At 48.2% G+C, this 26,607-nt stretch overlaps 1 protein-coding gene across 18 annotated transcripts in view; it reads left to right on the top strand.

Moving 5' to 3' along the window:
• Positions 1-17,849, top strand: part of DZANK1 (double zinc ribbon and ankyrin repeat domains 1) — a 68,050-nt gene extending 50,201 nt beyond the window's left edge. For 5 of the 18 annotated variants that reach the window (XM_021078190.1, XM_021078187.1, XM_021078186.1 and 2 more), the window contains 7 exons: positions 1,623-1,697; positions 4,055-4,151; positions 4,871-4,968; positions 7,470-7,550; positions 8,462-8,589; positions 16,059-16,133; positions 16,851-17,849. In XM_021078190.1, coding sequence (XP_020933849.1) covers positions 1,623-1,697; positions 4,055-4,151; positions 4,871-4,968; positions 7,470-7,550; positions 8,462-8,589; positions 16,059-16,133; positions 16,851-16,980 — 684 coding nt within the window. In that variant the 3' untranslated portion in view covers positions 16,981-17,849. Of the gene's footprint in view, positions 1-1,622; positions 1,698-4,054; positions 4,152-4,870; positions 4,969-7,469; positions 7,551-8,461; positions 8,590-14,891; positions 16,134-16,850 lie in introns of all 18 variants that reach the window. The other 13 variants (XM_013985105.2, XM_021078188.1, XM_021078185.1 and 10 more) reach the window with 6 other exon arrangements.

The raw sequence follows: 26,607 nt of genomic DNA, 5'->3' as shown, positions 1-26,607 counted from the left end.
CACACTGTGCACTAAATGCTGCCCTACAACTAGTGGTCATAGGAGTCACCAGTTACTCCTTAACTGCGTGTGCCCATCATCTCTAGTCTCGTAGCAGACCTGTAGGTAGCAGTAGCACCACTCTGGCAGTTTGTGAAACATGCCCACACGTTCTTTGAGAGCCTTCCCTTCAGAGGGTGGAATCTGTGTCCCCTTACCTTGAACCTGGGTGGGCTGGTGACTGCTGGACTAGCAGACCCTGGCGGAAGCGGTGCTTTGGGCCCCCGAGGCTGGTCACGCAGGCCACGTGCCTTCCTCTGCGTGGCGTGCCCACCTCCCGCACTCCGTCGTGGAGCCTGGCCACTCTGCTCTGAGAGGCCCATGGCTGCACCGTCTGCAGCCCTGGCCAGACCCAGTCCTCGCATCGTCCAGGCTCAGGAGCCAGGCAGATGAGTGACACGACTCTAGGTCGGTCCAGCCCCCAAGTGGAGCCACCTCTAGCCGTTCGAGTCCTTCCAGCTGAGGCCTCTGATGTGGAGCAAAGACAAGCTCCCTGCTGTGCCTTCAGAATCCGTGAACGTAATAAAAAGGGGGTTGTTCAATGTCGCTAAGTTTGGGCAGCTTTTACCTGGCAGTAGAAAAGCAGAACAAGCCTTATTTGACACCCAGGGAAACTGGCTCAGAGAGATTCAGTGACCTGCCCAGGACTGCACTCTGGGCCTCAGGGGATTCAGGATTTAGAGCGGGTCCAGAGGACATTGCTGTTCTAGAAAAACATCTGTGAGGAGCCCTTTTCCTCTGTCAGGAGACTAGAAAGAACCTTTAAAAGTCAGCCTCCGCCACCCCTCCTCTGCCACCAAGTAGGCCAACATGGAAACTGTGTCACCGTCAGGTATTGCTCAAGTTCCTTGGATAAACTATTTTGGTGGTTAAATGATTCTTTGGCCTAATCTAGGGGTCTGCCACCTATGGCCTGTGAGACAAATCCAGCCTGCCACCCAGTTTGGTAAATCAGGTTTTATTGACTCACAGCTGTGCTCATTCATTTACTTATTGTCTGTAGTTGCTTTTGTGTTCCTATGGCAAGGACCACATGGCCCATGAGACCCAACATATTTACTATCTGATCCTTAAAGCATTTTCTGAGCCTTGTGATCTGAATTCCTCCGGCTACTTAGAGAGACGGCTGCTCAACTGAATACTTGGCACTTGATCCCAAGGCCTGCCCCCTCCCCCGCCCCCCTTTCCTCTCCAGGACATCTTTTTCTTGGTGATGACATGCAGACACGTGGCTCGATTAACGTGTCTCTTATAGAAAGTATAAATGTGGGTCTTGCTTTCTTAATCTCACAGTTTCTGCTCTTTGGAGTATTTTTTTTAATTTTATTTTGTAATGATTTTTATTTTTTTCCATTATAGGAGTATTAATTTCATTTCTAATTAGTGGAATTATGGATAAGGTTGGATTTGTCGGCCATTTTCCTATCTGTGTTCATCTCGTTTTTGTTTCTCTTTTCCTGTCTTCTTTTGTGTTAAACCTTTGATTACATTTACAGTTTAGCATCTCAGAGTTTCTTGGCTGTGGCTCAGGGCATTGAATCCCACCCCACATTTGTAAATTCTCTCTAACACTTTTTTACAAGCTTATCTCTGCTACTGTCCATGAGGATGGCTATGAAGTCAGCATCAGGCTGAATTACATTCAAGTCTCAAACAAGGTGAGTAAAAACCATCAGAGGTTGTTCATTTGAGAATTGACTGACCCAGTAAATTGTAGCTTGTAGTTTATTGAAATGCTTCTGCATAATCCATAGAAAGGGAGAGTTTCATGCAGTTTCATAGCTTTAGGTAAATAACTGACCTAAACCTTAGAGAAGCCAATTTTAAGGCACATAAAGGTGCAGTAAAAACAGGAATTTTCAGGAGTTCCCATTGTGGTGCAGCGGAAACTAACCTGACTAATATCCATGAGGATGCGGGTTTGATTCCTGGCCTTGCTCAGTGGATTAAGGATCCGGTGTTGCTGTGACCTATGGTGTAGGTTGCAGATGTGGCTCAGATCCTGAGTTGCTGTGGTTGTGGTATGGGCCAGCAGCTGGAGCTCCTATTGAACCCCTAGCCTGGGAACTTCCATATGCCATGGGTATGGGCCTAAAAGAAAAAAAAGCAAAAAAAAAAAAAAAAGAACAGGAATTATCACCCACCCTATTGGTCCTCTCAGGCTTATTTATACTCACTGAGGCCTGATTATAGACGAAAAACTGACAAAAATGTTTGCTGATATGTACTTTGACCTGTTTGCCTATAAATATAAGCCAGACTCTGTGGACATGTCTCCCTTGATCTGCCCTCTTGTTTGGCAACAGAAACACTGCCACAGAGCCCGTAAGTGTGTGTGACAGATGTTAACTGATTGATATTGACAGCTTTAGTTCCATCGGACAAGAAGTCACAACAATACAAAAGGATAATTAGTGGATTGAGAAGATGAGCGAAGAAGGCAGGGGGAAGGAGGGGAACTCAGCAGCGCCATGATCCGGCAGGTGCTCCTGGTGCCTCCAGAACTGGGGTTTCATGGGCCCTGCCTGACACTCAGGGAGCCTGGGGGTGTCCAGCATGAAAAAGCACATGAACCGGCTTTGAAACCAAGCAAAGCACTAAATGCCGTGTTTTTGGTTGAGTGGCTGCAGCAGAGCTTGGGCCAGGCAGGTGCTTCAGGAGAATGGGACCGAGGCACACAGGACAAGGCAAGGAGGGGCTGAGTGACAGGAAAGTCTAGCTGTAGCCGCATCCAAGAGGAGCTCTAGAGTGTGAGTCACTTGACACACCTGTCCTCAGTTGAGGCGGGGGTAGGGGCATCACCTCTAGGGAATAAGGGGGGGGGGCAGCTGAGAGCTGTTAACATCCAGTGCAACAGCTGGGAGGGTTACACTGACCAGTTAAGGGAAACTAGGTGGGTACCACGTACAGCCGCAATATGCTGTCTCTCAAGTGGAAGTGGGAGAGGTGTCCCCAGGATCAGTGTGCATGTGTTCTTATTGTTTTTTGGCCACGTGCATGTGACATGCAGAAGTTCCTGGGCCAGGGACAGAACCTGTGCCACAGCAATAACCAGAGCCACAGAGTTCTCACTGTGGTGCAGCAGGATTGGCAGCATCTCTGGAGCACCAGGATGCGGGTTCAATCCCCGGCCTGGCACAGCAGTTCAGGATCCAGCGTTGCTGCAGCTGTGGTGTAGGTTGTAACAGCAGCTTAGATCTGTTCCCTGGCCTGGAAACTCCACATGCCATGGGGCGGCCAAATAAGAAACCAACCAACCAACCAGAGTCATTGCAGTGACAACACCAGATCCTTAACCCGCTAAGCCACCTGGGAACTCACAGTATGTGTTTTTTCTTAGCCTGTGTGTTCTGCACTCAGGAAGCAACAGGTGGTTCCTCAGGCAGGTCAGGCAGCCTCATGGCTACAGGGGGGCAGAGGGAGGCGGCAGGATGCTATGCTATGGAATCTATCCAGATGAATACAGACTCTGGGTCTGGCCTGTGTATCATCTACTCTCATTTTATAGACATCCATTTAACCCCGTTTTACTTCTATAACCTCTTTGAGGCAGAGCATAATATTTCCACTTTATTGACAAGGAAACTCGAGTCTCTGAGAAGTTAAGCAGCTTGCTCCTTCCAAGGTCCCTAAGCTAGTGGCAGAACCAGGCAGTCTAAGCCTCTCCATCAGGCCTCCCTAATTCCAAGGGTTTTAAGCAGGAGAAGGACACAGCTACTTATTAGTTGTGTAAAGGTGCTGGGGCAACCACAGTAGAGGTGGGCTGGCAGCAACCTGCTCGGAGGCTGTTGCAATGATGTCAGTGTAAGACAAGGGGCTAGACTGAGGGGTCATTTCAGAGGCAAAGTGGACAAATCCTCACGTGTGTTGAGGGAGGTGTCTGGAAGAAAGGCCAGGTGTCAGGGGTAGACAGAGATGACAGTAACAAAAAGAGGGGCGGCTTAGCAGAATGATTCTTTCTGCTGGGACCCGGCAGCCTCATCATTCATGGTGCTTGAATTTTTTCACTGGCCAGAACCTTTACCTAAACAAGGCGGTGAACTTCAGTGACCACTTTCTGAGCAGTGTCACCGAGGGTGCAAACGGCCTGTATGGCAGCAGGTCCAGCTTGGGTGAGTTGTACTTTTCCGGCGACTTCAAAACAGTTGACCAGTTATAGATGGATGTGGTTAAGAGAGTAAATCCTAAGAGTTCTCATCATGAGGAAAAAAAATTTTTCCTCTTTGTTTAATTTTGTTTCTACATGAGATGATTATGTTCATTAAACTTGCAGTGATAATCATTTCATGGCGTATGTTAAGTCAAATCATGATGCTTTCACCTGAAACTCATATGGTGCTATATGTCAATTATATCTCAATAAAACTGGAAGAAAAAGTAATAATTAAAAAAGAAAAGCAAAACAAACAAAAACAGTTGGCAAAAACAGCACACTGACTTGGCAAGAATGGCAGAGAATTCCTTAAAATTTTCCAGTCCAGCCACATATCTGACTCTCATGTTCCATCTGTGTTATTCTTCTGGCCTCCCTGAAGTCAGGGGTGAGACCTTTGAAGTCTTTCACCGGAATTAGGGAGATAAAATTGGGGAAGGGGTGCTCATTGGGGCCTGAAAACTGTAGTCCGTTTTATTCTCTCTTCTTCCACCCATCGTCTGGTTTTGGACCAAGAGGAACAGCTCCAGTTCCTGCCAGTTTTCATCAAATAGACATTTCTATAAAAGCCTTTTTCTCCCTCTGACCTCTTGAGAGGGGCATGGTGGGAGAGTGGCTCTTTACAGGAGGGGAGTGGCGGCGGGGGCATCATTTTTGTCCTTGACTCTGTTGTTGCAGTGAGTGACTACAGCCAGAGCTCCTCGGACGGCGCCGAAAAAGTCACAAGGTCCAAGAATTTCAAGACCAAAGCGTTTCAAGAAAAGCAGCAGCTTACAGTATGCTTACACCTTGATCTTTATCACTGTCTTCTTCATTCTGTGTATTTAATGTTTTTTATGTTGAGACTTTTTTTGTTGTTCTTTTTAGGGCCCCACCACAGCATATGGAGGTTCCCAGGCTAGGGGTCAAATTGGAGCTGTAGCTGCTGGCCTATGCCACAGCCATAGCAATGCAGGATCTGGGCCGCATCTGCGACCTACACCACAGCTCATGGGAACGCCGGATCCTTAACACACTGAGCAAGGCCAGGGATCAAACCTGCATTCTCATGGATGCCTGTCAGATTTGTTTCCGCTGAGCCATGATGGAAACTCTGAGACTGTTTTTTAAATGGACGAATATTTGGGTTGTGATGATGGTTGTACAACTATAAATAGTAAAATTCATTGAGTTGAAAAAAAGGAAAAAGGAGTTCCTGTCGTGGCGCAGTGGAAATGAATCCGACTAGGACCTATGAGGTTTTGGGTTCAATCCCTGGCCTTGCTCAGTGGGTTAAGGATCCGGTGTTGCCATGAGCTGTGGTGTGCATTGAAGACGAGGCTCGGATCTGGCATTGCTGTGGCTGTGGTGTAGGCCAGCGGCTACAGCTCCGATTGGACTCCTAGCCTGGAAACCTCTGTATACCGTGGGTATGGCCCTCAAAAGGACAAAAAGACAAAAAAAAAAAAAAAGGAAAAAAATGGATGAATACTTTTTTATTTTCTGTTCCCATTTTTCTAACAGTTTTTATTTTATGGAGACAGAATCTTTTAAAAATCTCTCAAGATGATTCATTGAAATTATTGTAAAGTTCTCCTCAGTTTCCCCAATCACCTCTGTTTCCTCTGGGGTCAATTCCATCTGTTCATCTTTCTCTTTCTTGCCTTTGGTTTGTTTCAAATATGTGATGACCCTTGGTTGTCAGGTCGTATTGACAAATGAAGGTCTGGTTGAATTGGCACAGGAGCCCAGCCTGGGTCCCCAGCACGAGAATGTGGGCTTGAGGTCTGTGTGGGTGGAGGGCAGGTGGGCTGGGAGTCCCTGACTTTGTAGGAAGGTCTTTCCCCTGGTGCTGAGCAGGGCGGTGAGAATATTCTGGTGTTTTTCCATTCCTTCCCGGCTCTCCAGACCCTTTCCGTGCCTGTCATAGAGGCCTGGGCTCTGTCCTTCTCGAACCCCAGTGCTCCCAGTAGAAGCCTTTGTTGGGCTGTCTGGAAAATAGTATCAGGGTTTAAGGAGAGAGCAAAGCCTCCTGCTCTTCTTCAGGGGAGAGGCGGGGGATACCTGCCATCTTATCTCTTCACAAAGCCTTTTACTAATATGCTGTGAATTCAGCTGCGCCCAGTATCTGCCCTCCTGCTGATGCACCCTGGGCATCTGCAGGGCTCCTGGGAGAGAACACATACCTTTGGGTCTGCACCCAGTTTTCTTCTTGGCTTTGACTTCCCTGTCAGTCCCATTCCATCTGCTTGGAATCTTTGGGATTCCTCCCAATTTCTGATCCATGGATGGTACCCTTTCAGAGTTTCCCATGGCTGTTTTGTTCTTCGAGAATATAGACTGTGAATAGTTTTAATGGGAGCTTTGGAGAAAGAGACAGTGGGTGCCTGTGCTCATCCACCTTCTTGCCCTGGTCAACCTCTTTGGCTGCGGTAGGGGAACACACGTGCTTAGTGATGAGCCCAAGGCTGGGGTCTCCGCCGGAGATGGAGACGGACACAGTGTCATCTCTGCCTGAGATGGAGACGGAGGTGGACTCAGTGTCAGTGCTTCCCTCCACCTTCAGTTAAGCCAGGCCCTGGTACCGCTCAGAGGCTCACACTAGCACCCGGCCTGCAGCAGGAGTTCTCCATAGGCAGGATCATACTTAGGCTAATTTGAACACCTTTTTATTTTATTTTATTTTTGCAGCATGTGGAAGTTCCCAGGCAAGTGGTTGAATTGGAGCTGCCGCTGCCAGCCTATGCCACAGCCATAGCAACATGAGACCCAAGCCGCATCTTCAACCTACACTATAGCTCATGGCAATGCCAGATCCTTTAACCCACTGAGCAAGACCAGGGATTGAACCCTCATCCTCATGGATACTAGTCAGGTTCATTACCACTGAGCCACAGCGGGAACCCCTGAACACCTTTTAAAGTGTGCAAAGAAAATGTTAGGATTCACCTGGTTGCTCTGCCTAGAGATAGTCACAATGATATTAGTGTGGCGTTTCTGGGTTTTTGTGAGGTTTCTCACTGCATCCTGTCCTTCATAACAGGAAACAGTGTCAGTGGGGTGTCTCTCCCCAAGGCAAGGCTTCAGAGACCGGCAAGATTTACATTAGATGTGTTTATTTGTGCTGCTGGCTGTGAAAGACCACACACACACATACCACATCACACACCTGCCCCGGGGTTCAGGACTTACCTGGGAGAAGAAACATTTGCCCTGAAGGTTGAGCCTGAACCAGGTGGGACTTGACAGTAAACGTATTTTACGGCCTTGGCAATGACCGCATTCTGTAATCCTGCAGCCTGAAAACATGCTCCTGCTGAAGGAAGTTGGACCAGCGGGGGAAGGAAGAGCCTCTGTGATGGAACAGCTGCTTGATGAGGTCAGTGCAACCACAGCAAGGCTCTCCCAGGACCTCAGCCTGGTGTTCCGCCTCTGTCTCTTTCAGATGGAGGTTTTGTTCTGTATTATGATCATCACAGTGCCGTTTAACTCAAAACTGTCTGGAAGTGGGCTCAATGGCTAGTCAAAAACTTTACATTAATTGTTACTTGTTGCTAGTGTTTTTGGCCATCCCCACAGCGTGTGGAAGTTCCTGGACCAGGGATCCAACCCGAGCCGCAGCAGCAACCTGAGCTACTGCAGTGACAACACTGGGTCCCTAGCCTGATGTGCCACAAGGGAACTCCGCTAATATTTGTTTTCTGTGGGCTTTTTTTTTTCCTGCCTCTTTTAGGGCCTCACCTGCAGCATATGGACGTTCCCAGGCTAGGGGTTGCGTTGGAGCTGCAGCTGCTGGTCTGCACCACAGCAACAGAGTCCTAGCCACATCTGCTACCTTCACCACAGCCCATGGCAATGCTGGATCCTTAACCCACTGAGCAAGGCCAGGGATTGAACCCACATCCTCATGGATACTAGTCGGGTTCTTTACTGCTGAGCTGCAATGGGAACTCTGCTAATTTTTAATGGGGAAAAAACGAAAAAACAAAAAACGGAAAGTGCACAGGAGCTGAAATAACATGTAGGCAGGTGGACAGCATCCCTGGTCTGTGACCCTGTGCGACCTTCCTGTGTCCTAAAGAAGCAAGGTTGTCTGGGTGCCTGACCCTCCTGCCAGGGGAGCTCCGCTTTTGTTTCTCACGTGACCCGGCAGCTCTGTCTGCTTCTGCTTCTCCTCTCTTTTGAGTTAAAGCAGTTTAGTTCCATTGGGATGTTTGTTACCTGGAATGGGGAGTGGATGCTGTGAGTGTGGGCTTTTATGGCGAGTTTGTCCTTTTCCACATCCTGCAGGGAGCAGACCCCAACTGCAGTGACAGTGAGGACCGCCCCGTCCTTAGCACAGCTGTCATGAACAAGCACCATGAAGCGATTCCGGTTCTTGTGCAGAGAGGAGCAGACGTGGACCAGCAGTGGGGACCGTAAGTAAAACTCAAGGGAGGGAGGGTGCTGGTTCCATGTCGCAGCCAGCTGGTGCCTCGGGGGCTCTGCTGAGCAGAATCAGTGCACGCCCTGTTTAGTTTGAACATTTTAGCCCATTTTGGCCTTAATAATAGACTTAACTGTTTCTATTTTCCAAAACTGGGTAAAAGAAAGTTTTTAAAATGGACTCTCAGATTGTCTGATTTTTAGTAGCTTTTATAAAAATGATCTGTTTTGTTAGTTCGTGAATTTATACTGTTGTGGGGCCAGCACCTCCGACCTATTTCCCTCAGGTGTTCAGTCTCCATTTTTGCTTCATCATCATTCTATAAATTGACATTTATTCACCTGTGATCTCATTGCATTGCTTCTACAAGGTTACAGGGTCTGTCTGAATGGTGTGTAATAGCTCTTTGTCACTCCTACTGCCTTATCATGGTTACAGTTAGCAAAATTTAGCTCACGAGGAGTTGGGGGAGGGGAGGGAAAGAGAGACTGGAGGCCCTCGCCCCAAATAGAGTACAGAGATCTCTTCTTCATTTCCGTTTATGCCAATAGAGGGAAGCAGATTTTTCCACTGAGAGCCAATTCTGTTACGTCTGGCTTATGTTCATTAGTTTGAAGGTTTTAGACCTGGGTGGACCTGGCCTTTGCCCACAGCTGAAACGCATAGACCCAGGCACGTGACCTCAAGCCTCCATCATCCCAGGGCTCTGCGGATGGCCACCCAGAGCTCTGACTTGCCTCTAAAAGAGGCTCAGTGACTTTGAATTAAATAAGGTTTAGGAGTTCCCGTTGTGGCGCAGTGGTTAACGAAAACGACTAGGAACCATGAGGTTGCGGGTTCGGTCCCTGCCCTTGCTCAGTGGGTTAACAATCCGGCTTTGCTGTGAACTGTGGTGTAGGTTGCAGACTCGGCTTGGATCCCGAGTTGCTGTGGCTGTGGCGTAGGCCGGTGGCTACGGCTCCGATTAGACCCCTAGCCTGGGAACCTCCATATGCCACGGGAGCAGCCCAAGAAAAGGCAAAAAAGACAAAAAAAAAAAGGTTTAAATTGCTGTTCCCTCCCCCCGCCCCCAGCCTGTTTAACTAATAGGGAGAAGCAGCCTAGGTGGTCTCTCTACCAGGTACAGTCTGTCAAGTACCTGGGCCGAGAGCCGAAAGCCTCTCCCTTGGGCTTCTGGTTCCCACGTTTCTATCTTTCTTACCAGAATAAACTCATATTTAGCTTAATGGCTAAGGACACCTCTTACCAGCAGAGTTTGGCAACACAGATTCAAGGTCTCACAAGGAGAGGGACACAGAAACAAATGCTGTTTGTTTTCGATTTGTTTTGTTATTGTCTGAGCCTCCAGCATGTGGAAGTTCAGGGCCAGGGATCAAATCTGAGCCACAGCAGCAACCCAAGCCTCTGCAGTGTAGTGAAAACGCTGGATCCTTAACTTGCTGTGTCACAAGAAAACTCCAAATCTGTTTGCTTTTGGACAGTAGCTGCCTTTTTTTTTTTTTTTTTTTTTTTTTTTTTTAAATGGCCACATCTGCAGTATATGGAAATTCCCGGGCTAGGGGTTGAATTAGAGCTACAGCTGCCAGCCTACACCACAGCCACAACAATGCCGTATCCTTAACCCACGAGCAAGGCCAGGGATCAAACCCGAGTCCTCATGGATATTAGTTTGTTACTGCTGAGCCACAACGGGAACTCCAGAACTGGATTTAAGTTCTGTTGCTGTTAATAGATGTTATCAAGTCTTCCCAAGCCCAAGTTTTCACGTAAAGAAAGGGCAGATGTGTTCTTTCACTGAGCCATACTCTAGGAAGATGAACTTGGTAAGTTCCCAGACTTTCCTATGTAGAGAAATCACCTAATGTGTTTTAAAATGCACATTCCGTAGATCTGGGTGGGATTGAGGCTGAGATTCTGCATCTCTAACAAGCTCCCAGGAGATGCCAGTGGTGCAGGTGCCACAGTTTTGGGTAGCAAGGATCCAGAGGCTGTCCTTCCAAACAGAGAGATGTGAAGAGGCAGCCCAGCCCAGCCCTCGTAAGGAGATGGCCTCACAGTGCTGTTGGACATGGGACTCACCTGCCTCTGACCCCGGGGCCCTGTGCCTAACAGGTCAGTTATGTTGATCTGATCAAACTAATAATAATATACCCCCAGCAACAGCCGTATGAAGGCTGATCCCCAAATCTTGATTGCTTGGGGAAACTATTTGTTTAGAAACAAAATGCAGATCTCTGGAAAGTAATGGAAATTCTATCAAAAGGCACATGGCTTTGGAGTTCCCGTTATGGCGCAGTGGTTAACGAATCCGACTAGGAACCATGAGGTTGAGGGTTCGATCCCTGCCCTTGCTCACTGGGTTAAGGATGTGGCATTGCCGTGAGCTGTGGTGTAGGTTGCAGATGCGGCTCGGATCCTGCGTTGCTGTGGTTCTGGCGTAGGCCCGTGGCTACAGCTCCGATTGGACCCCTAGCCTGGGAACCTCCATATGCCGTGGGAGCGGCCCAAGAAATGGCAAAAAAAAAAGACCAAAAAAAAAAAAAAAAAAAAGAAAAAAGGCACATGGCTTTGCCATGTTCACTTATTGCTTCTGGAGAATTATGAGGAAAAACTAGCCGATTGCACCACTCAGATATACTTAACACCAGGAGCCTTGGCCAGTAAGTTAGGTGGAATTACATGAATGATAAGATCTAAAATTAGATAAGCTCTAAAACCATTGGGGTGGGGGTTCTCACTATGGCACAATGGGATCAGTGGTGTCTCTGGAGCACTGGGACACAGGTTCAATCCCTAGCCTGGCACAGTGGGTTAAGAATCCAGTGTTGCTGCAGCTGCACCCTAGGTCGCAACTGAGGCTCAGACCTGATTCCTGGCCCAGGAACTCCATACGCTGCAGAGAGGCCAAAAAAGAGGGGAAAAAAAATTTAGGGTAGTTGGACTCTTAGAGTTCTTTTGCAGCAAAAGCCAGTGAAAGTGCCAAGTTTCTCATTTACTTTGGAAAATGGAAAGCCTTCTCATTAACTGGACAGTTCCGGTTCCAGAGCCCAAATCAGCCAGAGGAGGATCCTTCCGCAGGTCGATGGAGAGGCTCATAGCTGTGTTTACCTGAAGCTCTTTCAATTCATGTGCGTTTCAATCTTGGAGGCAATCCGCCTTCCCTTAATTTGTTTGTGAATATTCATTCTTGTCATTGACGCATTCATTTCACTCGTGGTTACTGAGCACCTACTGTGTGCTGATCAACCGTCTAGGCGATGGAGATACAGCTGTGATGAAGACAGACAATACACAAGTAAGCAAATGAATCTTTAACTCCAGAGAATGATAAGTGCTACAAAGAAAAGAAAGCCAGGTAAGAGAAGAGAGGGAGGTGTGGTCAGGAAAGGCCCCACCTCCACCCCCAGGACCAGAGACCCCCTGGAGCTAGTCTGGGACAGACCTACTTTAGGTACAAAGAAGTATTGGGGGGTTTCCTCACCAACTTCCTCATTCATTTCTGGTCTCATCAGCTTCCCATGGCCTTATTTATGACTAGTCTGGCAGAAATAGTTCTTAAATTGTGTATGTTTATTGAAAGCAATTTAGGAGTTCCCAGTGTGGCGCAGAGAAAATGAATCTGACTAGTAACCATGAGGTTGGAGGTTCAATCCCTGGCTTCACTCAGTGGGTTAAGGAGCCAGCGTTGCCATGAGCTGTGGTGTAGATCACAGATGCAGCTCAGATCCCATGTTGCTGTGGCTATGGCATAGTCCAGCAGCTATAGCTCTGATTCAACCCCTAGCCTGGGAACCTCCATATGCCTCTGGTGCAGCCCTACAAAGCAAAAAAAAAAAAAAAAGCAATTCATACACACCAAATCACAATTTTTTTCAAAGACGTGGACATAATTTAACAAATGAAACCCTACAGAAGTGCTTAGAAGTCCTCCACTGCCCTCCCTTCTTCATCTCCAGTTGCTGTCTCCAAGGACAACAGCATCAAAATGTTTTACAACTCCCTGCAGTCAGCTGCTTCTCTGTCACTAAACAATGCACTGAAACTGATCATTCCTGCTGTAGCACGCTTACTGTCTGTTGATTCTTGCTATGATAGATGGTGATTTTCCTTGCTGACCCCACCTTCATGATTTGATCACTCTTACTGTTTTTGGTTCATTAATTATGGTTCAAATATAAATGATATGCCTGAACGCCTAGATTTTGATCCTCAGCTTTCAGTGGTTTCTCTTGACGGACCTGACATATGTATGTAAGTGCACGAGTGAATGCTAGTGCTCTCTACCTTAACTACTAGCTTTCCTTTTCCTTCCACCTCACAACTTCTGGTAGTATGCGCTTATTTTTACAGTGCTAATCACAGTTATATTTACCTGTGTTAACCTAATGGAGACATCTATTCTTCATCCATAGGTTGATTCCAATAGTTGAAAGGCACAAAGAGCAATTGCATTATAATAGCTACATAGTTATCATTCATTGGTATACTCTGATTTTTTTGTTTGTGGGTTCAAGATAACAGCACTTAGGCCACTCAGAGTACAGTTTTCTTACCAGAAATGTCTAGTGGATTCTCCTTACACACCATAAATGATTCAGAATCAGGTCACATTTCATTTTCTTTCATAAACCATGAATAACTTTTGCATTTTTGTGTGTCTTTGATTTTCCTGGAATTGCTGATTGCCTTTGTTTTTTCTGGTTAGAAAAAGAACATGCCTTCACCCCATCCATAATCCTATCTGGTTTCTCACTTTTTCAACACTGTTATTCTTAGAGACATTCTTCTTGGAGTATACTTCCTGCTTGGGTTTTGCCTGACAGCTCTCTGGCCCTGCTAAACAGTGGTCATCATGGGAATTTTTTCCCACTGGAATCTATCTGTAGTTATTGTTCACATTTTCCTCTTTCTTGGTTTTGACCCTTGTCAGGCTATAGTGTGGTCTTAGGAACTTCTTCAGAAAGCATATATAGATGAAAACTTTTAAGTCCTTGAATGTCAAAAATGACTTTCTTATGTCTTCACTCTTGACTAATACCTTGATATTGATTTCTGTGTTCAAAGTAATTTTTCCTCAAGTCTTAGTGAGCCTTGCTCTCATGATTTCCAGCATCCAGAGCTGCCCATGAAAATTCTATAGCAAATTCTTACTTGTTTTATGACCTGTTTGTTCTTTCTGGAAGCATTTATTCTTGATGTCCTAAAATTTCACAAGGGTATTTTTTTTTTTTTTTGATGTGTGGGGTCCTTCATTCATCCCCTTGACCCCTTCATTTTGATAAGTCATGTATTTCTTCAGCCCTGGGAAAACTTCTTCTATTATCTCTTTGGTATTTTTCCCCTGCATCTTTTCTATTCTCTCTTTCTAGAATTCTTACTAGTTGGATGATGGACCTCTTGAATTGATCCCCTCTGTCTGTTTTTGTCTTTTTTCCCCATGTTTTTCATCTCCCTTTTTCTGTCAGTTTTAAGATTTTTTTTTTGTGTGTGTATGTGTGTGTATTTTTTTTTGTTTGTTTGTTTGTTTGTTTTTTGTTTTTTTTTTTTTTACTTTTTAGGGCCACACCCTTGGCCTATGGAAGTTCCCAGGCTAGGGGTTGAATCAGAGCTGTAGCTGCTGGCCTACACCACAACCACAGCAATGTGGGATCCAAGCCACATCTGCAAACTACACCACAGCTCATGGCAATGCCAGATCCTTAACCCACTCAGCAGGGCCAGGGATTGAACCCATTTCTTCATAGATACTAGTTGGGTTAGTTACCACTGAGCCACAATGGGAATTTCTTAAGAGATTTTCTTGACCCTCCTACTGAATACTTTTATTTCAATAGTCATATTTTTACTTTCTAAAAACCCTTTTTTGCTCTGTTTCTTCCTCACATATAGTCTTATTTTTAATATTGTCTTCAGTCATTTTAAATTTCTTATATTTATATATCTTGGTTTTTCTCTTTGCTGCTACAAGTTTTTCTCAGGTATTTGAGCATGGGGAATGGGCTAGATGGGCGGGAAATCTGAGTGTATGACTATAGTTTATCAACTGGCAGGGGGCTGGCGGTGTGGGTATATGAAGGCTGGAAGTGGGAGCCTTCCCTCTGGGCGTGGCAGATGCTGGCCTGGTTCTCACCAGAAGTTCTGTTTATCTCCTTCGGAAAAGAGGCCACCATACTTTTTGTCCATTGGGATAAATTTATGGCTGCAGGTACAGGGAATGGGGTGATGGTGTTAAGAGAAGGATCAGGGAACAGGAGAATGCAGACCTTCAGCTGCTCATCTCATTTCTGTCTTCAGCCATGACTCTCACCTTCCATCACTCCCGCCATTTCCGATCAGGAGCCTCTCGTGAGTTCTAGAATGCAGGTACCACCCCGTCCTCCATTTCAGCCATCCTCTGCTCCCTCACTGGGTCAAAGCTGGCCAGGTAAGGTGGAAAGATATTCTGGCACATAGTGAAATATGCTGTCTGACCCCTCAGGCCTGCCCTCTGCATTCTGTGATTGCTGTTTATTTTCTTATTATACAAGCCAAACTCACTGAAGCCAAGGTCATTGTCCCTACTCAAGAAGAGGTGTCTCAGGAGTTCCCACCGTGACACAGTAGAAATGAGTCTGACTAGGAACCATGAGGTTGCGGGTTCGATCCCTGGCCTCGCTCAGTGGGTTACCGTGAGCTGTGGTGTAGGTCGCAAATGTGACTCAGATCTGGCATTGCTATGGCTGTGGCATAGGCCGGTGGCTACAGCTCCGATTGGACCCCTAGCCTGGGAACCTCCGTGTGCCGTGGATACAGCTCTAAAAAAAAAAAGAATAGGAGTCTCAGCACTATAAGGTTATTGTCATGTGGACAGCGCCCAAGAGGTTCAAGCTAAGGGTGAGACCATGTCCAACACGTTCCATAAACTCTTGCAGGAAATATACTAACCTAGTTTTTATTAGCACTTATTAAATTGACTACTAACCAGATCCTTGTGGGGTTTCTCACTTTGAAACAATAAACATGTTGACAGCTTTTCATTTTCTGGCTGGTCATCAATGTTTACCCTCCAAATCCTCCAAGGAAAGAAGCAGAGAGGGGAGAGTCAGGAGCTTTTCCTGGCTTAGTTGAATAGATCAGTGAGGAGTTCCCATCATGTTTCAGCGGTAACGAACCTGACTAGTATCCATCAGGATGCAGGTTCGATCCCTGGCCCTACTCAGTGGGTTAAGGATCCAGCATTGCCATAAGCTGTGATGTAGGTCGCAGAGGTGGCTTGGATCTGGTGTTGCTCTTTCTGTGGCGTAGGCCGGCAACTACAGCTCTGATTTGATCCCAGCCTGGGAACTTCCATATGCCGCAGGCGTGGCCCTAAAAAGCAGGTCAGTGGGTGAACCCAATGCCTCTTTGGTCACCTGCTCCCTCCCCAGCTTCTTGAGGACACTAACCAAGGATTTAGCCAGAGATTTTCTCCCCTCCAAACAGGCTCCAAAATACAGCTCTTCATGAAGCAACCCTGCTTGGCCGGGCAGGAATGGAGTGCATCGCTGCCTTACTGCGGTACGTTCCTTGGCCTCTGAGGGACACTTCTGATGCCACAGTGATTCCCTGAGTTGACCCATAAGGATGTTAGCCAGTCCTGGCTCCTGAACAGCTAACCCAGTGAATAGGGGTCACCATCCGACCATGGCTCCTAGGGCACTAAGGGCTTTTAAAGGCGCCATGAGGAGTTCCCCTTGTGGCTCAGCAGGTTAAGAACCCAACTAGTATCCTCGAGGATGAGGGTTCAATCCCTGGCCTCGCTCAGTGGGTTAAGGATCCGACATTGCTGCAAGCTGCGGCATAGGTGGCAGATGTGGCTTGGATCTGGCGTGGCTGTGGCTGTGGTGTAGGCCAGCGGCTCTAGCTCTGATTCAGCCCCTAGCCTGGGAACTTCCCCGTGCTGCAGGTGTGGCTATAAAAAGACCAAAAAGAGAGTTTAAAAAACAAAAAACAAAAAACCACAGTAAAAACATTGCCCCCTTAAACCCACTTGGTTGTGGGACATTGACTCAGTGGGAACCCACGGCCAGGATTGGTGTTGGACATTTGAAATCACAGAGCCCCTCAGAAGGTCTCAGGGTAGAGCTGCCTTCCAGAGCTGGGTCACAGTGGCCTCTTGGGGAAGGTTTGGGAAGGGGGGCCACGAGCTCCCAGGCTGGCCTCCGTGGCAGGAAGGGCTTAGACCCTTGGGTTCAGGGATCCACGTGCTTCAGTTCACCCCTATTTCCTTTGCAGATGCAATGCGAGCGTCCAGAAGAAGAATGCGCGAGGCCAGACAGCATACGACCTGGCTCTGGAAGCCGCGGATGAGCCTGTCACCTCGCTCTTTGCTGCTCAGCTCGGCCTGGATGACCGTGAGCCCTGAGGGCCCCGCAGGCCTCCGTTAAAGAAACCACCCAGCTCTAGCTAGTCTTTGTCCGCTTCTTTCCGCAATGTGTATTTGAGCTTTAGAAACTGAGGTTGAGAGGCACTCCTAAGATTTTTAAAAATTGGAGTTCCCTGGTGGCCTAGTGGTTAAGGATCTAGTATCGTCACTGCAGCAGCTCGGGTCCCTGCCGTGGCGCTGGTTCCATCCCTGGCCCAGGAACTTCTGCATGCCACAGACATGTCCACAAAAAAAACATTATGTGATCATATAAGCCACCAATATCACGAGTATTTCCCCAACATGCCCTGGATGGTGATGAGCTTAACTAACGTATGCTTTCAGTGGTGTATTGCTGCTTGTCTTCGAACTTGCTTTTAATTTAAAATTTTTTCCCCAGTAGATCCTAGTTACCTATGGCTTTGAGCTAAAAAGTCTAAAATATTGTGTAGTGAAGAGTCTCCCTCCCGTGCCTGTCCCACAGCCCCCATGTCCCCTCTGCAGAAGCAGCCAGTGATGCCAGTGTCAACTGTGTCTTTCCAGGAGTAGTTTAGGATTGTAGAAGCACTTGTGTGTTGTGTACATTCGTGTTCGTGTAGCGTATACGTAAGACGTAAATAATAGAGGTGACACTCATTTATTCTTTCCCCTCTGGTAAGACAACTAGTGGGAAACCCCACACTACCCTGCATGTTCTTGTGCCTAAAATGTCTTGTAAGTGGTACCAAATTAGTAGATAAAAGATTGAGCTTATTGAAAAGTTTCTCCCCTAAGCCGAACTCCTCAATATTCCTCTTGTTCCGGTCTGTTCTGTGGTTGCCAAGTAAGCTTCAAATAAACCAATCGCAGGAATGTGTGATTTGGATCCATTTCTTTTTTCACATTGTCGGTTCTTTCTTGGGGGGGGGGGTAACGCTGCTGCAGCTGCGGAGTCTCTAAGTGGTTTCTGTTAACACTCGTCGATAGGATATTCATTAATTTCGAGTATTTAGTTCAGGACAGTGAGTAATAGGCTCTGTCCGGGCGGCTGCTGGCATCACCCCCCAGCACTTTATCTCCCCAGGTTGGGTGACTTTGTGCAGGGAGAGATGTGTAGTGTCAGACCCGAGGCCCCCCCACCCCAATGCAGGATTGGGCGGCATCGACCCTGGCTTCCTGGGTCACATGTGAGGGTCACCAGTGTCCAGAGAGCCCCGTGGAGTGTGGCCGTCTGGATTGGGGTCTGGGTGGTTTGCACTGTGTCTCCATGTCTTGGCCGGGATGACCTTTCCCAGCATTCTCTTTGTGTAAGGTTGAGTTCAGGGTTGGCTGCAGGAAAAACTGCACAAGGTTGGTGATTCAGAAGGTGGAAGTGACGCAGCGGCCACCTCCCAGGAGGGTGGGTTAGGGCTCCAGCCACCCTGTGGCTGCACCCCGTGGGCTCTGGAATCCACAGTCCAGGAGGAAGGTGTGGTGTCCAAGACCGATTCCCCAGCCCTCAGGGAGCAGGGAGCCCCATGAACCTGTGGATTCCAGAAACCACCCCCTTGGGGTTCTTGGGTGTCGCTTTCATACCCCAGGTGCAGGAACCACGCTTCCTTGCATTTTCCACACTTCCCGGGGGAGAGTCCTCCCTCCTTACCTGCGGCCCTCCTGGTGCCAGCTGCCAGGCGCAGGAATCCCAAGCCATACCTGACCCCTCACACCAGGGCCCTTTTCTCTCACTAAGGCCCACAGCCTACACGAATCACCCTTGAATCTCACTCTTTCAGGATCTAACCTCATCTAAAAAGTAAACGGGTAGCTTAATACTTAAGATGCCACAGCACAAGTTCCAACCAGGAACTTCTTGATGAACTTCTACAAGGTTACATAAAACATCAACATCGAGGAGTTCCCGTTGTGGCTCAGTGGTTATCCGACTGGGAACCATGAGGTTGTGGGTTTGATCCCTGGCCTTGCTCAGTGGGTTAGGATGCGGTATTGCCGTGAGCTGTGGTGTAGGTCACAGACGCGGCTCGGATCCTGTGTTGCTGTAGCTCTGGCAGCTACAGCTCCGATTAGACCCCAGCCTGGGAACCTCCATATGCCCCAGGTGCAGCCCTAAAAAGACAAAAACAAACAAACAAAAAAACCACATCAACACTGAACTACGTGGTTGGAAGAAAACTGGAATCAAATCCATGTTTTAGGAGTTCCCGTCGTGGCACAATGGAAATGAATCCGACTAGGACCCATGAGGTTGTGGGTTCCATCCCTGGCCTTGCTCAGTGGGTTAACAATCCAGCATGACCATGAGCTGTGGTGTAGGTCACAGACGTGGCTCAGATCTGGTGTTGCTGTTACTGTAGTGTAGGCCAGCAGCTATAGCTCCGATCGGACCCCTAGCCTAGGAACCTCCATATGCTGCAGGTGTGGCCCTAAAAAGCAAAAAAAAAAAAAAAATCTGTGTTTTAAGTTAGGGCCTGTTTTAAAAAATCATGGATTTCTTTTTGTCCTTTATGAGGCTCTATTTTTCTCTGCCTAATGAGAGTGTATCAGGGCTTGATAAGGGCGCCAAGCCACTCTATTTAGTAAGGACTTTATGATAAAGTCATTAGACTGTGGGTGGCTGTGGGATCGAGTGAGTCTGATTGTGGCTCAGATGCGCCGTAGTCAGCAGTGGGGAAGGAAAGTGGGCACCACATAGGGATGAGCGGAGCCGAAAGAAACCCCTGGGACACGTCTCCCTCCCTCTCCGCATGGTCACTGGTGTCGTGTAGGAGATCCTGGGGCCGTTCTCCACGGAGCTTGTTCTGGGGTGGGCTCTCCAGCAGCAGATGCTGACACAGCGTGGGACAAAAGAGGATGTGTGTTTAGGGGGGATCCATGCATGTGAAAGGAAGGAGCAGGATGGTTCCGAGGAGAAGCTGGCGGGCCTGCAGCTCAGCCAGAGCCCAGCCATCCCCAGGTGTGCACTGGAGAGGAGGCCTGTGTCCTGCTGCATCTTGATAGCTTCAGCTCAGCCACCAGGTGAGAGCCAGCCAGGAAGGGCAAGTCCAGAGTCCTCAGGACAGGTGCACTTCCTGGGCTTGAGCGGAAGCTGCTGGCCACCTGCAGAGTTTCCTCTTCTCCAGGGAGGTCTCAGTTCTGCGTCTAAGGCCTTTCAACTGATTGAATCAGAGCAGTGAGGGGAATCTCCCTTAAAGTCAGCTAATTATGAACTGTAATCACACGTACAAAATACCTTCCCAGCAACCCCTAGGTTAGTGTTTGATTGAATAATTGGGGACTGGGGCCTAGACAAGTTGACACAAACACACCATCATAGCCTCTATCACAATGTCTTTTTTTTTTTTTTTTTTTTTTTTTTGGGGTCTTTTTAGGGCTGTGCCGGCAGCATGTAGAGGTTCCCAGTTGAATTGTAGCTGTAGCCGCTGGCCTACACCACAGCCACAGCAACTCCAGATCCAAGCTGAGTCAGTGACCTATGCCACAGCTCATGGCAACACCAGATCCTTAACCCACTGATCGAGGCCAGGGATCGAACCTGCATCATCATGGATACTAGTCAGATTCGTTCTGCTGAGCCACAGTGGGAGCTCCACAATGTCACTGTTACCTTCTCTTTCCTACCCCTCACTTGAATAGAATTGGTAACACTGTGTACATTTTTTTTCATTATTTGTATAAGGCTGTAACATTTTTTCTGCATATCATTTTTGGAAGTTGCATGGGTTTTTGGTTCATAACATTCTCAAGGTCTTCTTTTTTGTGTTTACATTCAGATTTAATTGTTAACCTCTTGTTTGCCCACCACTCTTTTGAGGTTTGAAAGTGAAGCCAGTCCATGGTAAGCAAGCTCCTTGCCCTCTGCAAATGCCAAAGTGCCGAGGGGGTGAAAACATTACTTGCGCAGATGAAGCTGAATTCCTTCCCCTCTCCACTTTGCCCCTAAACTGTCTTTTGAGAGGGATCAGAGTGATCTGAAGCTCAATCCCCATCACCTTCAGACCAGTAGCCCACCACTAGGACCCCTCCCAGAGTAGAAGTTACTTTATTTATTTACTCCTTTTTTTTAGGGCCGCACCTGCGGCATATGACGGTTCCCAGCTTGGGGGTCGAATGGGAGCTGTAGCTGCCAGCCTACACCACAGCCACAGCAATGCTAGATCTGAGCAGCATTTGCAACCTACACTACAGCTCACAGCAACACCAGATCCTTCACCCACTTGAGAGAGGCCAAGGATTGAACCTCCATCCTCGTGAATACTAGTCAGATGGGTTTCCGCTGAGCCACGGCAGGAACTCCCTAGAAATGACTTTAAATGAAGTGGACTGGAATTCCCACTGTGGCGTAACAGGATCTGCTGTGTCTCTGCAGTGCCAGGACACAGGTTCAATCCTCAGCCCGACACAATGCGTTAAAATATGCAGTGTTGCCGCAACTGTGGCAGAGTTGGAAACTGTGGCTTGGATCTGATCCCTGGCCCAGGAACTCTATGTGCCGTGGGGCAGCCAAAAATGAAAAAAAAGAAAAAAAATTCTGAGGTGGACTGGAAGTGGGGAGGGGTTGCTTCATTCATTAATTATGTTTATTTAAAAAAATATATAGCAGTTATTTCAATAAAATTTTAAAAAATAAAAAATATGTAGCAGACAGGAATCCCACAGTTATTTATTGTTTTTCTGTATGAATGTCAGTCTCCAGGCCCCCGATAGCGACTCCCCATATTTCCAGTTGGGTGGTGATAAACAGCCTGATTTTTAGATTCATCTCCCCTGGTGCAGCAAGAGCCTGAGGAATTTTACTTCTGACCCAGACACTCAACACTAGAAATGGTATTCCTGGAGTTCTATTGGCAACAACGGGAATCATAAGAATATGATTAGTATTCATGAGGATGGGGGATTAATCCCTGGCCTCACTCTGTGGGTTAAGGATCCAGCGTTGCCATGAGCTGTGCTGTAGGTTGCAGATGCGGCTCAGATCTGGCATTTCTGTGGCTGTGGCCTAGCCTGGGAACTTCCATATGTCACAGATGCAGCCCTAAAAAAAAAAAAAAGCAAAGCAAAGAAACTGTATTCCTTTCTACAGCTCCCTCCCCAGCTTCAGCCTGCATCTCCTGCTTCTCCTCCTCTGATGAGGAGGGGGTGAGAGGAAGAGGTGATCCCTGGAGTATTTCCCAAGCACTTGTGGACTTGCAGTGGAGGGAGGCATCCTTAAACACGATTTCCTGGAGTTCTCACTGTGGCTCAACAGGTTAAGGACCCAGTGCCTCCCTGAGGGTGCAGGTTTGATTCCTGGCCTCGCTCAGTGGATTAAGCAAGTAAGGATCCTGTGTTGCAGTGGATGCGGCTCGTATCTGGAGTTGCTGTGGCTGTGACATAGGCCAGCCGCTGCCGTCCCATTTGACTCCTAGCCTGGGAGCCTCCATAGGTCGCAGGGGCAGCCCTAAAAAGAAAAAAGAAAACCATATTTTCCTGTAACATTTCCACAATCAGGATTGATCCGCATTCTCTCCCCCAGTGTGGTGGGTGCGTCTCATTTATTTTTCTCCTTCTCCCATCAAATTTTCTTTCCTACTTTCTCCAAGCATGAAAAAAAAGCTGACGAAATCTGCTCAGTTCTTTTCTAAGTAGTCAAAGAGGGGGTTGCCTTTAGAGGGACATGCGTGTCCTCCCTTCAGCAAGTATATTCTGTTTCCCAGTTGTGATTCCCTTCAGATTTGGGGGAGGTATTAGAGATTTTGAGAATTTGACTGTTCGGTTCCTTCCCCTAGGCTGCTTTGATGAGGGAGGTCATTAGCCTCAAGTATGAGACACCTAACTTCTAGAAACTCCCATTTCTGAACACCCTTTGCTCTGAAGTTTGAATTGTGTGGGTATTGCTTGTATTTTTACATATTTGTTCATAATTGTATTGGGTTTAATGAGAGGCCCTGGCTCTGTGCTAGTTTCATTCCATCTTACCCCAGCAGCCCTGTGCATTCAGAAATTCTACACTTACTCCCTGCACCAACTGACAGTGCCCCAGGAGCGTCCACAGCTCACCCACAGACTCACCACATCAGGGATGCTCCAGTTGTAGGAACACTGCTGTCTCTTCTCTCTCAACCCAAGGCCAGGCAAACGGTACGTTCTCAGTAAATAAATATCTTCAGTACTTACTGCTGTATTAACAAATCACTCTAAAACTTAGCTGCTTAAAATAATAAAACATTGGAATTCCTGCTGTGGCACTGTGGGTTAATGATCTGGCTTGTCACTATGGAGGAACCGGTTTGATTCCTGGCAGGGCACAGTGGGTTAAGGATCTGGCATTGCTGCAGCTGTAGGTCAAAGTTCCAGCTCGGATTTGATCCCTGGCCTGGGAACTTCCATATGTCATGGAGGCAGCCAAAAAAGAAAAAATGAAATAAAAAAATAAAACATTATTGTGTTGTAGTTTCTGTGGGTTAAGAATTCAAAGTTCCATGGAGTTCCCGTCATGGCTCAGGGGTTAACGAATCTGACTTGGAACCATGAGGTTGCAGGTTTGATCCCTGGCCTCACTCAGTGGGTTAAGGATCCAGTGCCGCTGTGAGCTGTGGTGTAGGTTGCAGACGTGGCTCAGATCCTGCGTTGCTGTGGCTGTGGTGTAGGCCAGTGGCTACAGCTATGATTTGACACCTAGCTTGGGAGCCTCCATATGCTGTGGGAGCGGCCCTAGAAAAAAGACAAAAAAAAAAAAAAAAAAAAAAAAAAAGAATTCAGAGTTCCCATCGTGGCTCAGTGGTTGGCAAACCCGACTAGTATCCATGAACACAAGGGTTCGATCCCTGGCCTCAGTGGGTTAAGGATCCAGTGTTGCTGTGAGCTGTGTAAGTCGAAGATGAGTCTCAGATCTGACGTTGCTGTGGCTGTGGTGTAGGCCACAGTTGCAGCTCCGATTTGACCCCTAGCCTGGGAACCTCCATTTTTTTTAGGGCTGCAGGTACGGCCCTAAAAAAAGACCAAAAAAAAAAAAAAATCAGAAGCAAGTTAGCTGGGTTCTGCTGGTTTGGGGTCTTTCATGAGGTGGTGGCTGAGATGTTGCTCAGGGTCTCAGTCATCTGAGGGCTTGAGTGGGGCCACAGGATGTGTTTCCAGGATGGCTTGCTGACTTGGTGCTGGTTTTTGTCACTAGGGCTTCTTTCTTCCAAGTGTGGTCCTCTCCACGGGTGGGTTGAGTGGCCTCACAACCTGGAGGCCCATCTTCCTTCAAGCGAGGGGTCTGAGAGAGCGAGGTAGAACCCAGCTGTCTTTCATCACCTTGCCCCAGGACCACCCACTGTCACCCCCACGGCATCCTGCTGTGCTCAGCTCCACAGGCTGAGAGAGGCAAGGACACAAGGGCATAACTACCAGGAGGTAAGCATCACACGGGGGCCATTCTGGAAGCTGGCTACCTCAGTGAATAAATAAACAGAACAGGAGTTCCTGTCGTGGATCAGCGGAAACGAATCTGACTAACGTCCATGAGGACGCAGGTTCCATCCCTGGCCTCGCTCAGTGGGTTAAGGATCTGGTGTTGCCATGAGCTGTGGTGTAGGTTGAAGACTTGGCTCAGACCCTGCATTGCTGTAGCTGTGGTGTAGGCCAGCGGCTACAGCTCTGATTCGACCCCTAGCCTGGAACCTCCACATGCCTCTGGTGTGGCCCTAAGAAAAAGCCAAAAAAAAAAAATAATAATAATGAATGAATAAATAGGAGTCGATTAACAGATTGTCTAGAGAATAAGGTTCTACACTTGTCAATAAGTTTCAGAAAACACCCTCAACCTTTTCAGAGGTACTGGGAACAGAAGGTTGTTGTGTAAATAAATATAAAAAGTATACATCAGGGAGTTCCTGTTGTGGTGCAGTGGTTAACGAATCCAACTAGGAACCATGAGGTTGCGGGTTCAATCCCTGGCCTTGCTCAGTGGGTTAAGGATCTGGCGATGCCGTGAGCTGTGGTGTGGGTCGCAGACGCGGCTCGGATTCCGCATTGCTGTGGCTCTGGCGTAGGCTGGTGGCTACAGCTCCGATTAGACCCCTAGCCTGGGAACCTCCATATGCCACGGGAGCAGCCCAAGAAAAGGCAAAAAGACAAACAAACAAACAAAAATCAATAAAGAATTAAGTGTTAGATATCAGCTCTTTTATTAGTTTTTTCTTTTTATGGCCACACCTGCAGCACATGGAAGTTCCCAGGCCAGGGAGCAAATCCAAGTCACTGTGCCACAGCGGGAACTCCTACTGTTTGCTTTTTCTTTGATGTTCAGCCCAGATTCACGCTCTCCTTTTCCTGCAAACTGGGGATGCCAAGCACTGTGGACCAGGTGTGATGGGCAGAAACCTACAGGGACTCCCAGTGAGTCATGCTCTTGTACTCTTCCCTCCCGGAGGGGCCTGTGAGTGCTGCGGGATGTCCCCTCTGTGATTGGATTGTGTTCTGTGGTAAAGGTGGGGTGAATCTGTGATGTCATGAAAAACCACCATCAATGGATGTAACGTTAACAAGGGAAATTGTGCTCGGTGGACCTGGCCTAATCGGTGGAGCCTTTAAAAGAACATCTCAAGGTCAGAGACACGAAAGAGGAGAGTCTCTGGGTCTTGAAGCAAACTGACTTTGTGGGGACAGATGTGCAGCCTCCTGGAGCTGAAGGCCTTGCTGCTGGGGACTGAACTCTGCCAACAACCCGAGACTGTGGAAAAGAATCATGAGTCTCAGTGAGGTCAAGCCCAGTGGCACCGTGACTATGGCCTGGGTGACCCTGCATAGCAGGGGAGGTCTCAGCCTGGCTGTGCCCAGGCTCCTCACCCTCGGAAACCTCCAGGTAAGACATGTGGGTTGTTTGTGACACGTTTGTGACAGTATGTTACCCAGCACAGAGCTCTTCCTAAGGAGGTCTGTGCGATGCTTTCTGTTTCCAGGCCCAAAGGTGAGGACCATGGCTCAGAGCATGGAGCCTAAGTCCCAGCACAGGCTTCTGCCTGGTGACATTGCAGCAAGACCTTCCGGGTGAGGGAGGCAGGGCCTGAGCTCTTGGTTGGGAAGAGGATCTGGGTTGCCTTCCTGGTGGGGTGGGGGCCACAAGGGGCCTGTCTGCCCTCAGCCCTCCTGCCTCCCAGCTTGGCAGACACCTACAGCCCGTCCGGGGTCACTGCCACCAGCCAAGGCCACCGAGCAGGACTCCCTCCCACCCAGGCTGCAGCCCGACCCCAGGAGGCCCTTCTTCTACTCAGGTAATTCCTCAAGCCTGAAGTCCTGTCATCTGGGGCAGCAGCACTCAAGAGTTACTAGGTTCTGTCCCTTACTCCTCTGCACGTGCACCTGCACCGTGCAGTTTCTGCCCTCTGAGGGTGAGATGATGTGCAAAGCTGTGACCTTGCTCTTTGCTTTCCTTTTGTCTTTTTCCTTTTCCAGGGCCTTTGGCTTCGGCACCGATGGGCTTTCAGATCACGTTGCTTAGCTCTCTGTCACCACCCGCCTGGGGCCACCCCAGCACATTCCCCATGCCCCCCCCGCTGCCACTGTGCCTAGGATGGCCACACCCACCCAACTGGGATGGTGCCCACTGGGTCCCCACCCCATCTTCTCACCTCCCAACCCAGCCCTTGCTCAGGCCTAGCCTCCCTCCCCCACCCCCTGTCCCTCAGCCTC

Source organism: Sus scrofa, chromosome 17, assembly GCF_000003025.6.
Source record: "Sus scrofa isolate TJ Tabasco breed Duroc chromosome 17, Sscrofa11.1, whole genome shotgun sequence".
Taxonomy (NCBI): domain Eukaryota; kingdom Metazoa; phylum Chordata; class Mammalia; order Artiodactyla; family Suidae; genus Sus; species Sus scrofa.
Note: the sequence above shows the minus strand (reverse complement) of the source record. Positions and strands in the feature narration are given on the sequence as shown.